We start from the raw sequence: 14966 nt of genomic DNA on the forward strand, positions 1-14966 counted from the left end.
AATGTACACAAAATATTAAAATTATTTTTATTAAATAACATTGATTTATATTTTAAAATGACACAATACCTTCTTTTACAAAAATAAAAACAGCTCAAAACTACATGAGTCTTCAAATCCTATACATTTAATGGTCTATAACCTAACAATATATAAGATTTGACAATTGAGAATTGATCCCAAAATGTTTATAATATCAAAGTTTAAAAAATAAGTCAATGCGGTGAAAAAAAAGAGAGATGAAGAATTTAAGGATTTTATTAAAGACAAAGTTCTAACATAAGCATGTAGTTATTGTAGTAATTTTGAACATCAATGCAAGTTGAGATGGACATATACAACGAAAATTGATAATGGGGAGTGTGTTTATCAAACAAAGATACATAAAACACACGTCAAGAGGTCCAAAACCACAATATAAAGAAAATAAAGAAAAAGCACAACACACAATGGGAGGACCAAAATCAAAATATAAAAAAAAATAATGATAAACCCCATGTATGTAACATTCACAAAATGAAACCGACCTGAATGTGTTCCTAGGATAAAGGTTGGTCGGAGTGGATTATTTGATGCAGATTAGTCTCCATAAGCTCATAGGCAATGTAGACATTATTAAATAGTTCCCATTGCGGAGGAGGTATGATGTCCCTGGTTGCTAGAACCTGTGTTGTACAATTACAACATGAATTAGATGATACATACACCTGTATAAAAAAAATTATAAAAACACATAAACCACACTAATGTTAAAGAAACACCACTCAATAGCTTTTGAATTGTCAGAACTTTTGAGCATCCAATACAAAATTCAACAAAATGAAAACAGCATCCAAAATAGGCACTTTCAAACAATCAAATTAGACAAGTTAAAACTTGAACTTTTAAAGAAGCAAAATGTCAAATCAGGTGCAAATCTCATAATCAAACTACAAAAAGCATGTGAAGCCCAGTCTCCTCAATCCAACTGAACTAATCAAAAATGAAATTGTTTGCACCCTCATATTCATTTACCAGGTCATCCACGGTTCTAGCCTCAAGCAACTCTCACTACTATCATTATTGAAGTTAATCAAAGGGTTCAAACAAGTGCAATTTTCTTCAAATGTTAAATCCAAAAACTTTTCCCGAGTTTAGTCTAATCAACATTCTTCATCCAAAAGATTAGGTGAAAAGTTTCAACACAAACCAGTTGGAAAAATATTTGTGTATATAAAGTTTCTGCTTATTTGGCTGCTGATTAAAAAAAAAAATCCATCTCCCATTCAAAAGAGATTTGTTGGAAATATAGTACCACATCGGTTGTGTGTTAGAAGTATAATGGGTTTATATATAGGTATAGGGGTTGAGCCACTAAGTCTTGAGACTTTTTGGTGTAAAGACCCCTAAGCCCATATAGAGCCCATATAGGGCCCACAAATACCAAAATATAAAATCTAACATGGTATCAGAGAAATATAGTGGAGCCCAATATATATTTACACAAGTGGTGTACAAGTCCATGTATGTAGGACTTCTGAAACACAAGTAGTGTACAAGTCCATGTGTGTAGGACCTCTGAGACACAAAGTAGTGTACAAGTCCTGGTAAACAAACCTCTGGTGTACAAGTCTGAGCAAGTTTGACCGTGTTGAACTTGAGGGAAGGTGTTGGAAATATAGTACCACATCGGTTGTGTGATAGAAGTGTAATGGGTTTATATATAGGTATAGGGGTTGAGCCACTAAGTCTTGAGACTTTTTGGTGTAAGACTTCTAAGCCCATATGAAGCCCATATAGGGCCCACTAGTACCAAAATAAAAAATCTAACAAGATTATTAGGGACTTAGCGTCATAGTTTAAGCTTCAATTTATCTCCTTTCACAAATGCTGAATTTGTGCTTATATTCTAAATTTCAACCTCTAGGCATCTTGAAAAACAACCAATTAAGTCAAAGTCTATGCAATGAAGTGAATGTTCCGCATAAATGTCATTTTCACGTGTATCAAGTTAGGCTATTCAAGTTTGTTTTATCATCTTTTATGGTATCTAATTAAATGATTGAGTTGCATTATTCATCTAGTTTCTGCAGACGATTTAGTTTTGCCAAGGTTCTAGAAAGAATTTTGGCTTTGAAACAACTAAATCAACTTGCTTTCTATTGTTCAAAGCAATAAAAGGCGCACAAGAAACAAGTACTTACAAGAACAAATCTACAATAAGGAGTAACAAGTATGCAGGAATGACATCATCTAACGAACTACTACTAACAAAATATGTTGATACAACCAGATTAAAAAAAAAAATCCCAGACAGTTCTTGAGACACTTTTTTTATCTTTTAATTCTTAGGTCTATAGAATTTTTCCTTCCATTTGGGTATATTAAAAAGAATAAACTTCTCCTGCTACAACTAAGCAAGTTATGAACGAAGAATTGAGCCTTTGCCTTTCCCCTGGAATTGGGCATACCAAGGTCAGGATCATTCGCTTTTCCTTGCCACCAGCAATTAAAAAAAAAAAAAAATTTGATTTTCATCCCCATGACCACAATTGCAAGAGATGTACTTCTTTTTCTAATCAAGATCAAATCAACTTGACAACTTTATAGAACACCATGAAAATACAGGTTGCTTTTAATTCAATTAGATTTTGGACCCTACAATTTATACAAAATACAACAAATTTATCTCACCTGTCACTAGTGTAAGGTATTATAAGGTTGAGTCCAAGTGTCAGTTCCCTCAGTAAATGCAATACAATACATCACATTTAGGAAAGCAAAAGGGATAAGAAAAAGAGAAGAAAAAAAAACATCCTTTCACTCCAAGAAACTTGATCTATGGAGAAAAGGAGAGAATTCAACTCACTGACATTTTCATGGTCCATGTGGCGCAAAAGCTTGACCTCCCTCAACGTCCTCTTAGCATAGATCATATTATCAAAATCATGCGAGATCCTCCTGATGCGCCGCCCCTCCCTCCTTCTGCACCTCTGGCATCTCCTCCGCTCCCTCCTGCGTCTCTCCCATCTCCTCCCATTCAATTCCCAGCCCTCTCTCTCTCTCTCTCTCTCTCTCTCTCTCTTCTGTTTCTGGGAAAATACTCTATACTCAAATAGAGTCCGTAATTCTAACTTGGCATTTTATATCTGGGCCCTTTTATATCTAGGCCCCCGGAAGGTTTCGTATTTTATAGTTTCACTCTTTTACCAGTTAATGGTGTTGGTGTTTTCCAGAAAACAAACTTTTATCTTACACATTGTGGTTACGAGATAACATAAAAATATTTCTTGTTTCTATTAATAAACTTTATTTTTTTACAAATATTTAGGTATATTTTTTTTATTTTTCCTTTTTAATTAGATTATACTATTTACTTGAAGTTAAGCTCTTCATTTTCTCATTTTTTATATTTTTATTATAATTTAAATATAAGGTCCCCTAACTATTATGATTTTCACTCTATATTTAAACACTATTTTTTTTATTTGACAAATATTGGTTATGGGTATCATGAATAATGAATTGTTTGGTACTAAAAAAAAATTTTTTATCAATGACAAGTTTATCGTTTCGTAAAAATACTTTTGATACCAATCTAAAATAAGATGGAATTCGGTACATAAATTGAGACCTATCAATACTATAATGATTATGCTAGAGAAATTAATTGAATTTTGTATCCCATAAAGTACGTTAATAATAACAGAATATATTATTATGTAACTTTGAGAAAGTTCACATGTTTCAAAGGTCATTGTGAGGTGAAAAGATAAGATATTTTCATAAAAACTAACCAGAAAGTGACCAGAATAGATTGCCTCGCTCCTGTTGTCATTAAGTGCTAAGAAAATAGTAAATACCAAGTTACAGATTTTTGAAAAGAAACATAATCATCCCCTTGCCCCCAAACCGTGCACTCATATGTTACCTCACAAAAGAAAAATAACAAAAGCTCAATCATACATGCTTTACTTAAACCGGTGATTCTTGTTTACCTCCTAAACTTGCATTTGTAATGATTTCCTTAGACTTAGGTGTTCAATATAACTTGAAATTCACAACTAGGGACTAGAGAAATTATTCGTGCAATCAAGTGCTCATATTAGGGGAAAAGTAAAAGAAAGAAGAAGGAAAAGAAGAAGAAGAATTAGAATTAAATTTGATATTCAGTTTGGTTTTGGTTTTATAGGAGATGAAGAGACATGGCAAAGAAAGGGCACAAGTGTTCCGGGAAAAGACACATGAGTAAAGAATAGTGTCATATATGAGGTGAGTGAAGTTTTTGTAAATAGACAATGTTGTACTGAACTTAATAGAAATATTTTGAAAGCAAAGGTGGCCCAATATACATGGGCCTCCAATATTACATACACCATAATCAAATATGGGTAAATTTTTTATGTGGTCACCGTGTTATGGCTGATTTTCATTTTGGTCATTGTATTTTAATTTGTATCTTTTTGGTCATTAGATATTTATTTGTTTTCACCGAGAAGTCACTTGGGGTTTTCTGGCCAATTTTAAATGACATGACAGTCGAAAATGCCACGTCACTTTATTTTAATATTTTCTCTCATCCCAGCTGGAGAGAACACATCAGCTGAATGCTGACTCAACTTACTTAATCCGGAAAATAAAGTAAACGACGTGGCATTTCCGGCTGCCACATTATTTTAAATTGGCGGAAAACCCTCAAATGACTTTCTCGGTGAAAACAAATCAATATCTAATAACCAAAAATATACAAATTGAAACACAATGACCAAAATGAAAATCAGCCATAACACGGTAACCACATAAAAAAATTTTTAACCAATCAAATAGTCACATAAATGAAAGGATACAGTCTCAAATACATCCTATTTTTTATTACATCTATAGTGAGTGGCAAAAGTTGCATCCATCTTAGAGCCTTGATTTGCGACAACCATAACTAGAAGTCTTTGAGGAGTAACATAAAGTTAAGAGACTATAGGAAACTTTCACTTATAAATTTTTTTACTCTTAAAAAATGTTTCAGTGGAAATGAAGTGATTTAGTTGGACCCTAGACACGCCATTAATAACGTACTAAACCATTGATTAATTCCCTACATGTTCTTTCACACACACTCTCATTAGTCAAAATTCACTCGAGTACTTCCAAATATTTATTATTTGAAAGACCAAGATGCTTATTGTTTCCTGGGAAGTAAAAATTTAACATTAAATCTTCAAGTAATGTTCAACTATTTCTAGAGATACAAATAGCGCATCCAATGCACATAATAACCATCTATAACAGACCCTTGATTTTAACAAAAGTATCTATACTTTGATTTATCAGGTGATTTAAAAAAAATATGTTCAACAATTTCTTAGCCAATGATTAGATATGCATATATTTGTCAATCACTATTTGGTAACCGGGCAAAATAAAATTTATATTCAAGAGAAAACAAGTCTTTGAATTTAATGACTTAAACTGATATTAAACCAATTATGGTAACTTCAAAGAAGAAAATGATGAGATGAAAACCATGAATATTAATTGTCTAACAATGGCAATGGACCATAAAATTCAATCCACCTGTTCATGCTAAGATTATTTATAAACTAATTATGTGGAATTGCATGCTAAAACATGAATAATATCATATGTTGCAATGAATTAGGTTTATAGCCAAACATAATCCAATGAATTCACATTTTTCATTCTTACATTTGAAGCTTTGATAGATGCTGAATGTCAACCTTTAATTTTGGAAAAATAAATTTTTTTTTGTGGTTTTATAGATTTCTGAAATAGGCATCCATAAGTAATAACACTACAACAACTAACTAAAATATTTCAGTGTAATTACAGTAAACCCCTTATCTGGGTAATTTGTGTAGACATCAATACTATTTTCTATATTCAATAACTCAAACCTGAAAGGCATCATTAGTGCTCAAACTTGCCTACATGATATGAATGAACCTATTACAACAATTTGTGTTTGGCTGCCATGTACTTTACCTAACCAATGGTCACACAAATCCTATATGGGTCAAACTAGATCGGTTCTTAACTAACATGGACTGGTTGACTATTCATCCAACAACTTAACAGACTCGTCTTCCCAGAATAGGTTTAGACCGTGTCCCTATTTTGATTTGCCTTTGGGTCTCATACTTTGAAGCCCTGATATTTCAAATTGGAGTTAGCTTTGTATACTATTGATGGCTTCAATGAGCTAATCAGGACCATGGCCTTCCTCAGAGATAATTTATATTATTAGTCCAAATCTAACTTTATCTCCATTAGGCCTAAAAAAACTCAATTTTTTCAGGAGCTGGAAGTTCTAGGTGTTGTCGAGGAGTCCATTGCCTCCATTTGCAGTTCCCATTTTAGTTTTGAGCTTTCAACACATTGAAAGTTGAATAAAATGAAACATATATATATATATATATATATATTATTAAACAAAGTAAAGACTTTTTATTTCATATATTTTTTTTTAGAAGTTTAAGGGATGTTTGGTTGGATTTGGGGTTACATGTAACTCTAACTATTGGATTCTCATAAATCCAATGTAACTCAAAATATACTAGATAGGAATTTAGTTTTACGACCAAATCGACTATAAGCTGAAATCCCTTATACAGTGTATTATGAGTTATAAAGAGATGATAATTGTAACCATCTAGTTTTTTATGTATTCCATAAATTCTAAATTTTAAAATTATTTAATTTTTATTGAAATATTCTATCATATATATATAACGAAATATTTAAAATTTTCATTTAAAATTTATTTTTATCTCAATTTGAAATTAATTTTAAAAAATTTAAAGCCACGGCAACGTAAGTAACTCTTTATATATATATATATATATATATCTGTGTGTATAATCATGATTATATCATAAGATATAAAAACTTTTATCACATTATGTGTCATATATGTAATATGTTTATAAATAAATTTGAACATGAATAAGATAGAAAAGATGTTTGACTATAGTGTTTTATAGCTACATAAATTGTTTTTTTTATGTCACTAAATAATATTTGATTGTACACATTGCACAATATGTTTAATATTAGACATAAAAGTAAATTTTTTTCTTTATAAACATAAAAACTAATTAAATATATACATAAATTAATTAAATATATACTTAATCGGCCATATTCTAATTATCAACCAAATACAAAAATTATATAATATAATATTTTAAATATTTCCAACTAAACATTGGATTTGAGTCTCCTATATTTTCAATCTAAGATTTACAAATGCACTTGACGTTTGGTTAAATGTAGTTAGAAATGTGATGGATTTCAAATTACAATATATTTGTAAATCCTGTATTTAGGGGTGGCAAAAATCCGGGTCCGGATAAAACCGGGGTATGGGCAACAATTATTATAAGTAACTAAATTAGATGCCCGAACCCGGGCTCGGTTTTAAATCCGAACAAATGTGACTTGCCCAGACCCGGTTTTTTTTTTTTTCAAAACCGGGTTGTCTGAGTGTCCGAAATTTATTTGAATCTTGTAATATACATTTAAAATTAATTTAAATACTAAACTATATACATTTAAATCCGGACATTTAATATACATCTCAATGACAATCATGAACAAAGTCCGGATATATATAAGAAAAATATGGGCTTGGACTTGAAATGTATAAAAAACATGAGCAATCATATATATATATATATATATATATATAAGAAATAAAAAAACGTCATATATGGGCTTAGGCTTTGAATCATGAACAATCATTTAAATAGTAAACTATATTTAATTAGCAATAAAAAAACATGGGGGCTTGGGCTAGTGGGCTTACATTATATATATATGAAATTTAAAAATATAAAGGCCCGGTTGTCCGGATTTCTTGGGCCGGACCCAGCCCGGATTTAAATCCGGACAACTAGACTATGTCTGGACTCGGCTCGTATTACTAAAATTTTTTTCCAAACCCGGTTTATTCAGGGCGGACAAAATTGGGCCGGCGGGCCTGGACAAATTATTGCCACCCCAACCTGTATTTGAGAATGTTGTGAAGGTTAAATCTCATGTTTTGGTAAGATGTATTTGAAATGCCGCATTTTCTTGTGTTTAGTTAGAAAGATATGTAAATCTGGATTTGGTATATAGTCACAGGTAATATTTGTAAACATATATCAAATAATTTTATTAGAAAATATTTATTATTTATTATTTAATTATTTTTAAAATTTAATATATTACCAATAGATAATGATTAAAATGAAATTTTGAACTATATCTTCAAGAAAAATGAAAATTATGATGAAAAGAAGTTCAAATATTTATAATGAAGTGATTTTGAATTAAATTTTGAAAAATATCTAAATTATAAAACTTTGAATTAAATTATAAAGCATTTCAAAAAATAGGTAGGAAAAATTTAAAACAAATATTTTGAAATTTTTTATGTACAAAATAAAATATTTTTTAAAAGTTTTTAAAAGTTTAAAATTAAAATAAAAAACTAATTTAACTACTTTTAACAATAATTAAACTTTTTAGAAATATCAAAATAATAGAAAATGACTATTTTCATGTCTTACGTGGCCATCATATGCCTCGTGATAAGTATTTAATATTTTAAATCTAGGATTTTAAAATAAGCCCAAATTGAGCGTATTCCAAAATTTGCCCAAAAGTTGGTCTAGTGTATCTCTATTTACTTTAACTTTTAAAATCCCTCTAAAAAAACATTATTTGTTTAGATGAATTTGGAATTACATGTAATTTTGAATACTGGGTTCTTAGAAATCCTGTGTTTGATTCACTGAAATGAATTTTAAAATCCAGTGTAACTCAAAATTCACTAGATAGAGGATTTGGTTTTACGGTTAAATTGGCTGTAAAACAAAATCCCTCATCTAGCTAATGTTTTATGAATTATAAATAAATAATAATTACAGCTACCTTGTTATTTACGCATTCCATAAAAAAATAATTTGGTCTTAATTGTAAAATTATTTAATTTTTTTTCAAGAAATATTTTGTCTTTTATATAATTTAATACTTGAGATTTTATTTAAGAATTTATTTTTAACTCAATTTAAAACAAATTTTAAAATAATTTTAAAAAACTTAATTTAAAACCACCGCAATATAAATAGTCACAAAATAAGTTTTCTATATATATATATATATATATATATATATAATTGACCCATATTTTGTATGGAAAAATATATTAAAAAAACTTGTCATGCTTATTGGTATGTATCAATAATAATTAAATATATAGTTAACTGGTCATATTTAATTTTTAACCAAACACAAAATCATATAATACAATATTCAGAATATGTTCAACTAAATACTAGATTTGCCTCTCATGTATTTTCAAATCCAAAATTTTTAAAAATATATATATTATAACTTGAAATCCACTGTATTTTTAACTAAACACCTAAAATAATCTCGTGAATCTAAATACATAGAGTTCTAAATCCCCAAACAAATAGCACAAAAAAAAAAAAATACTGGATAATGCGCAAAGCAACGAGGTTACACATCCAACCCTGCCGCGGGCCATGGGTTGAGGACAATTGAGCCCGCTACAATACATGCAAGTTACAGATCAATAGCCCGGCCCACCAGTTCACTTTGCCAGCAGGCCGAGTTAGGGTTTCAGACGCCGGCGCCCCCTCTGGTTAAGTATAGTTTCATATAAAAATTAACACTTATAATAGCCTGATTTTTGTAGATTTATTCATACTTCATGCACACTAAATTGTTGAGAAATAAGATGATTAGACAATGGGTTAAATTTGAATTAAAAAAAAAACATGACTTCTAAGATTCAGGGGTAGAAACAGCAAATCAAACACCCTCATTCTTAAGATTCAGTTTAATTTAAGTTTGGTAAAGAAAAGGACTGCAGATATGTACAACACTTGCAAACAAATCCACATAAACAGACACTGCTATAAATTAGCTCCTATTGTAAGTCTGTAACTTAAAATTTCCAAAGTTCTTAGGTCTGGTACTCAGGATTCAATGCAAGGGCCTCTCTATAAATGAGCTCCTTCACATGCTCCCCGGTGAGTACGTGCTGTTCAAAGTTGAAGCTGAAGGGCGTCATGCATACTGGCTCATCGCTTGTGTCATGTGGGCGATGCAAAGTACGGATGTGCGAGAGCATTCGTCTACTGCATATGCAAAAACAACTTGCTTGTTAATCAAGAGTAACAACCATGGAAGTTATTCATTCACATTAAACATTTGACATGATGGATGGCTTAAATGTCCTAACAATGACCTGTCCTCACTATCAGGCTTTTTGTATTTTATGAAGATTAAATAATTTTAAAAAACTTAATTTAAAACCACCGTAATATAAATAAGTTTTCAAATATATATATATATATATATATATATATATATATATATATAATTGTCCCATATTTTGTATAAAAAATATATTAAAAAATTATTATGCTTATTGGTATATATCAATAATAATTAAATATATAATTAAGTGTCATATTTAATTTTTAACCAAACATAAAATCATTTTGGAGAAGTCCAATCAAACACTGGATTTGGTTCTCCTGTATTTTCAAATTCAAAATTTTAAAAATACATTATAACTCTGCATTTTCAACTACATTTAACCAAATACCTAAGAAAATATCGTAATTCTAAATACATTGAGTTTCTGAATCCCTAAACAAACGACACAAAAAAAATACTAAATAGTGTGCAATGCAACTGGGTTGCACGTCTAACTCTGGCGCGGGCCATGGGTTGAGGGCAATTGAGCCTGCTACAATATAGGCAAGTTACGGACCAATAGCTCGACCCACCAGTTCACTTTGGCCGAGTCAAGATTTCAGACGCCTGAGCCCCCTATGGTTAAGTAATAAGTGTATAGTTTCATATAAAAATTAACACTTTTAAAATCGACTGATTATTGCAGATTTATTCACACTTCATGCACCCTAAATTGTTGAGAAATAAGATGATCAGACAATGTGTTAAATTTGAATAAGAAAAGCATGACTACTAAGATTCAGGGGTAGAAACAGCAAATAACACACCATCATTCTTAAGATTCAGGTTGAATTTAAGTTTGGTAAAGAAAAGGATTGCAGATATGTACAACAGTTGCAAACAAATCCACATAAACTTAAGGTTCTTAAGACACTGCTATAAATTAGCTCCTACTGTAAATTAAAATTTCCAAAGCTCTTAGGTCTGGTACTCAGGATTCAATGCAAGGACCTCTCTGTAAATTAGCTCCTTCACATGCTCCCCGGTGAGTACGTGCTTTTCAAAGTCGAAACTGAAGGGCTTCATGCATACTGGCTCATCACTTGTATCATGCAGGGATGCAAAGTAAGGATGTGCAAGAGCATCTTCTACTGCATATGCAAAAACAAAAACAAAAACACAAAAAAACAAAACTTGCTTGTTAATCATAGTAAGAAAGTATAATCATTTTGCAAAGAAAGAACAAAAAAGGGTAACAACCATGGAAGTTATTCATTCACATTAGACATGTGACATGATGGATAGCTTAAATGTCCTCACAATGACATCTGATTCATGCCCATACTAAGCTATCAGACTTTTTGTATTTTAGGAAGATTATGTATTTACAATGAAAACTCGAAGAAAGTTCAGCAGAATTTGTCAAACAAAAGTATTTTAAAATGCATTACATTCCAAGTCGAAGATAAAAAGGTTTCTTTAACCTCTCAAATTGATTGCATTACATCCCTGTTGTAGCCATCCCCCGCTTCACCGCATCGTGGACCACACCGTCGGCTGGTGATTAATCGGCGACGAGAGCAAGTCGGTGACCTCGAGATTTTGCCAGATCGGAGTGGGAGAGAACGCAGCAGAGCAGCAAGGTTTGGTTTGTAATCATCGGCTGGCGATTGTGGCTGTCATCTCAGGTAGAGAAAGATTGGTCATTTGTGTTTTTTTCCATCAAAATTTGGTGCCTTTTCTTGAAATTTTATGGATTTGGATTATTTATAATGAATTTATTAAGGTTTTTGGATGAGATAAGGCGGTTGGGTTTTGGTTGGTTCTAGGTTTTTGAATCACCATATTGTTTTAATTTATCATGGGTTTAATATTTTTTTTAGTTTTTAATTTAACAAAGGTGTGAGCTTCGTTATGACAACCATAGATTTTTTAGTTTTAAATTTAACAAAGGTGCGAGCTTCATTATTTTTTAATCTTTTTGTGAATTTCGTCATGACAACCACAGATTGGTCAGTATCTATGCCTATCCAATGAAAGGATCAATTACTTTGACAGCTTATTGCATGGTGCCTATTACATGGATTCTAAAGAAAGTGTAGTTGGAATTCCTTAAGGAGTAATCTTTAAGATTCAGTGCATGCTTTCAACCCATCTGCATGAGATTGAGTCATGGCCACTATGAATAATTATTGTCTACCCTGTTTAGCAAACTAGATTTCTCGGTTAAAGACCTTTGATTTTTATTGGTTATCGTGAGATTTGGGACACTTGTTGCAGGAATGGGAAAGAAATGCACCCATTTATAGTACTTTAATGGCTCAACTAATATTATGTTTCACCATGAAGTGTTGTTGTTCCCTTGAAGAAAATGTATGAATAAAATTAGCAGCAAGTGATGGATAATTGCAACTATATACTTCACTCTATTCTTGTCTGATTAGAGCAGTACATGCCAGGTTAAACTGAATTTGATATTTGGCTGTTTAGGAATTGCATTGAAGATCCTAACCTTTTTTCTCTTTTTTTTTTGTGCTGACAAAGGAACATGCAATAGACAGCCCTCCTGCATCATCTAATCATATAAGTTGACTATCTTCATACTTATCCAGTTTTCTTAAAATCCATTTTCCTATGAGACCTGAGTGTATTTTTCTGGTGTGAATTGCTATTGAGTTAATCAATTGATGAAGGTGTTTATTGGACACTAAGATGCTTGTAAGCTTTAGCCCCATCATATTGCCATGAGTTTTACATTGCTTCCCCTTCATTTTACATTCTTTGCTCAAATTGTGGCATTCTGTTGGCAACCTTCTACCCTTACAAAGTCTGTACAAGTGTATGTGATAAAACTCAGATGCATACACACCTGTAAACATTTTGTGAATTGATATGCTATGGAAGTTTTTTCTCATCAATAACATGAATGTAAAACTGAGCATGAATAGATCATCTTCTTCATTTTTTTTCCTCCAAAGATTTAACGAATCCATGGTGAAACAATGGTTAGACTATGAATTTTTGTAACTTGAAAAGTATGTGTATAATGCAAATACCTCATGTTGTGTATAAATAGGGAAAATGGTAACGGCTATAATTATAACGGCTATATTTGCAACGACTATATTCTAACGGCTATTTTTTTTCTTCAAATTTTAATTACCAACGGTTAAAATCCAACGGCTATTTTTATTATGTAATAATTATTTATTTTGCAAAACAAACACTCATTCTGTAAGAAAAAAATATGTAATAATTTTTATAATATTTTTTTTGTTTTGTTACCCAAACACCCATTCTGTAGGAATAAAATATGTCATAATTTCTGTAATAATCACTTGCACTTCCTGCATAATAAAATTATGCCAGATTTTTTTATTTTGCATCCAAACAGGGCCTAAGCTAAAAGACTGAAAACAGAAAATAAGTTCAAGAGCCTCTTGCTTTTCTGGATTTAATAGATTTGAAGAAAAAATCAACCAGTAATCACTTGAAGGTACTTGCTTATCATTTTTAGTTACTAATCCACATGGGCCATGACACACATTTTATATTCCACTGTGTAAAATACACCATGCCATCCATCTCTATTGTAACCTCATCATTATTTGTAATGAGCAAAATCAAAACTATAATCCAGAGAACAAGACTTTGAACTTAATAATACAAAACAATAAAAAAAAATCTGAGCAAAATTTTAGTGTCAAGAACTTTTCAATCAATAAACCTATTGTGATAACTTCAGAGAAGATAATGGTGAGACGAAAACCATGAACAAGAATGTTTAACAATGGCAATGGGTCATAAAATTCTATCACAAATTCATGCCAACAGTCCTCAAAAACTAATTCTGTGGAATTGCATATTGAAACATGAATAATATCAGATGATGCTACAATGAATCAGGTTCACTATCAATTTATAACCGAACATAACCCAGTGTGATTTGGTTTCAAATATTCATTCTTACATTTGTAGCTGTGTTAGATGTTGAAAAAGGGTAATGGGTATTTGGGTTATCAACCTTTATTTTCCAATAGCAGACCAGGTACTTAAATCTATGGATATCCGTGGTATATACTTTCAAGATTTAGGTCAGGAAATATATATCCTCAACAAATAATCAGACTGTCATTCTTTCTTTGCCAATATAGCATACAGTAGTTGTTCAGTTTCTATCATAATCATTCAATAATAAAAGAAAAAACTAAGCTGTAACACAGATACAAATGCATACCAGTTATTCTCTGGCTTGGATTGAATGTCAACATCTTCTCAACAAGGTCAATTGCTGCGCAATGCATCTGCGGAAACTTTTCTGCGAATGACTGCCGGGCGTAACAAGGAAGTCGGCGGATAGATCTTCTGCCAACTTCATCCAAGGAACCCAGATCATCCTCTTTTGGAGTGCCAATAAGCTGCATTGTGGAAAAGTATTAAATCAGCCATGGCCTAGCAAATATCAATAGGAATGCTTGAAGCATTGTAAACATTATAATGATTCAAGCATTCCTCATAAACCTGAGGCAATTTGCATACATAGATAAAGATCTTGTATTGCATTTTGAAGATTATTTCTATAATATAAAAAGCAAAGCTCTATCTCCAATGTTGCATAAGTTAATTATTTGGAATGATGATTCGCATAACGAAAGATAAATCTTCAAGGGCATGTCCTCATAGCGTACTTACTGACTTAACAGGGGCACACATACCTAACGTATCAAAGATAAATTGTGATTAATGTCCAGTGA

The 14966-nt window shown here is 31.3% G+C and overlaps 1 protein-coding gene across 2 annotated transcripts; it reads right to left on the minus strand.

The window, feature by feature from the left end:
* Window positions 1–9972: 9972 nt before the first annotated feature.
* Window positions 9973–14629, minus strand: LOC120253662 (mitogen-activated protein kinase homolog MMK1-like). Of its 2 annotated transcripts, XM_039261947.1 has the most exons (3): window positions 14450–14629; window positions 11168–11363; window positions 9973–10012 (listed from the first exon to the last, which is right to left on the minus strand). In XM_039261947.1, exons 1-2 carry the CDS (start codon window positions 14514–14516, stop codon window positions 11191–11193), a joined length of 240 nt encoding a protein of 79 aa, XP_039117881.1. In that variant the 5' UTR covers window positions 14517–14629; the 3' UTR covers window positions 9973–10012; window positions 11168–11190. The 2 variants fall into 2 exon arrangements, with proteins under 2 accessions (XP_039117881.1, XP_039117880.1); XM_039261946.1 differs by lacking the exon at window positions 9973–10012 and having other exon boundaries at window positions 11040–11363.
* Between the last annotated feature and the right edge of the window lie 337 nt (window positions 14630–14966).

The sequence above is a fragment of the Dioscorea cayenensis genome, unplaced genomic scaffold (assembly GCF_009730915.1).
Source record: "Dioscorea cayenensis subsp. rotundata cultivar TDr96_F1 unplaced genomic scaffold, TDr96_F1_v2_PseudoChromosome.rev07_lg8_w22 25.fasta BLBR01000148.1, whole genome shotgun sequence".
NCBI lineage: Eukaryota > Viridiplantae > Streptophyta > Magnoliopsida > Dioscoreales > Dioscoreaceae > Dioscorea > Dioscorea cayenensis.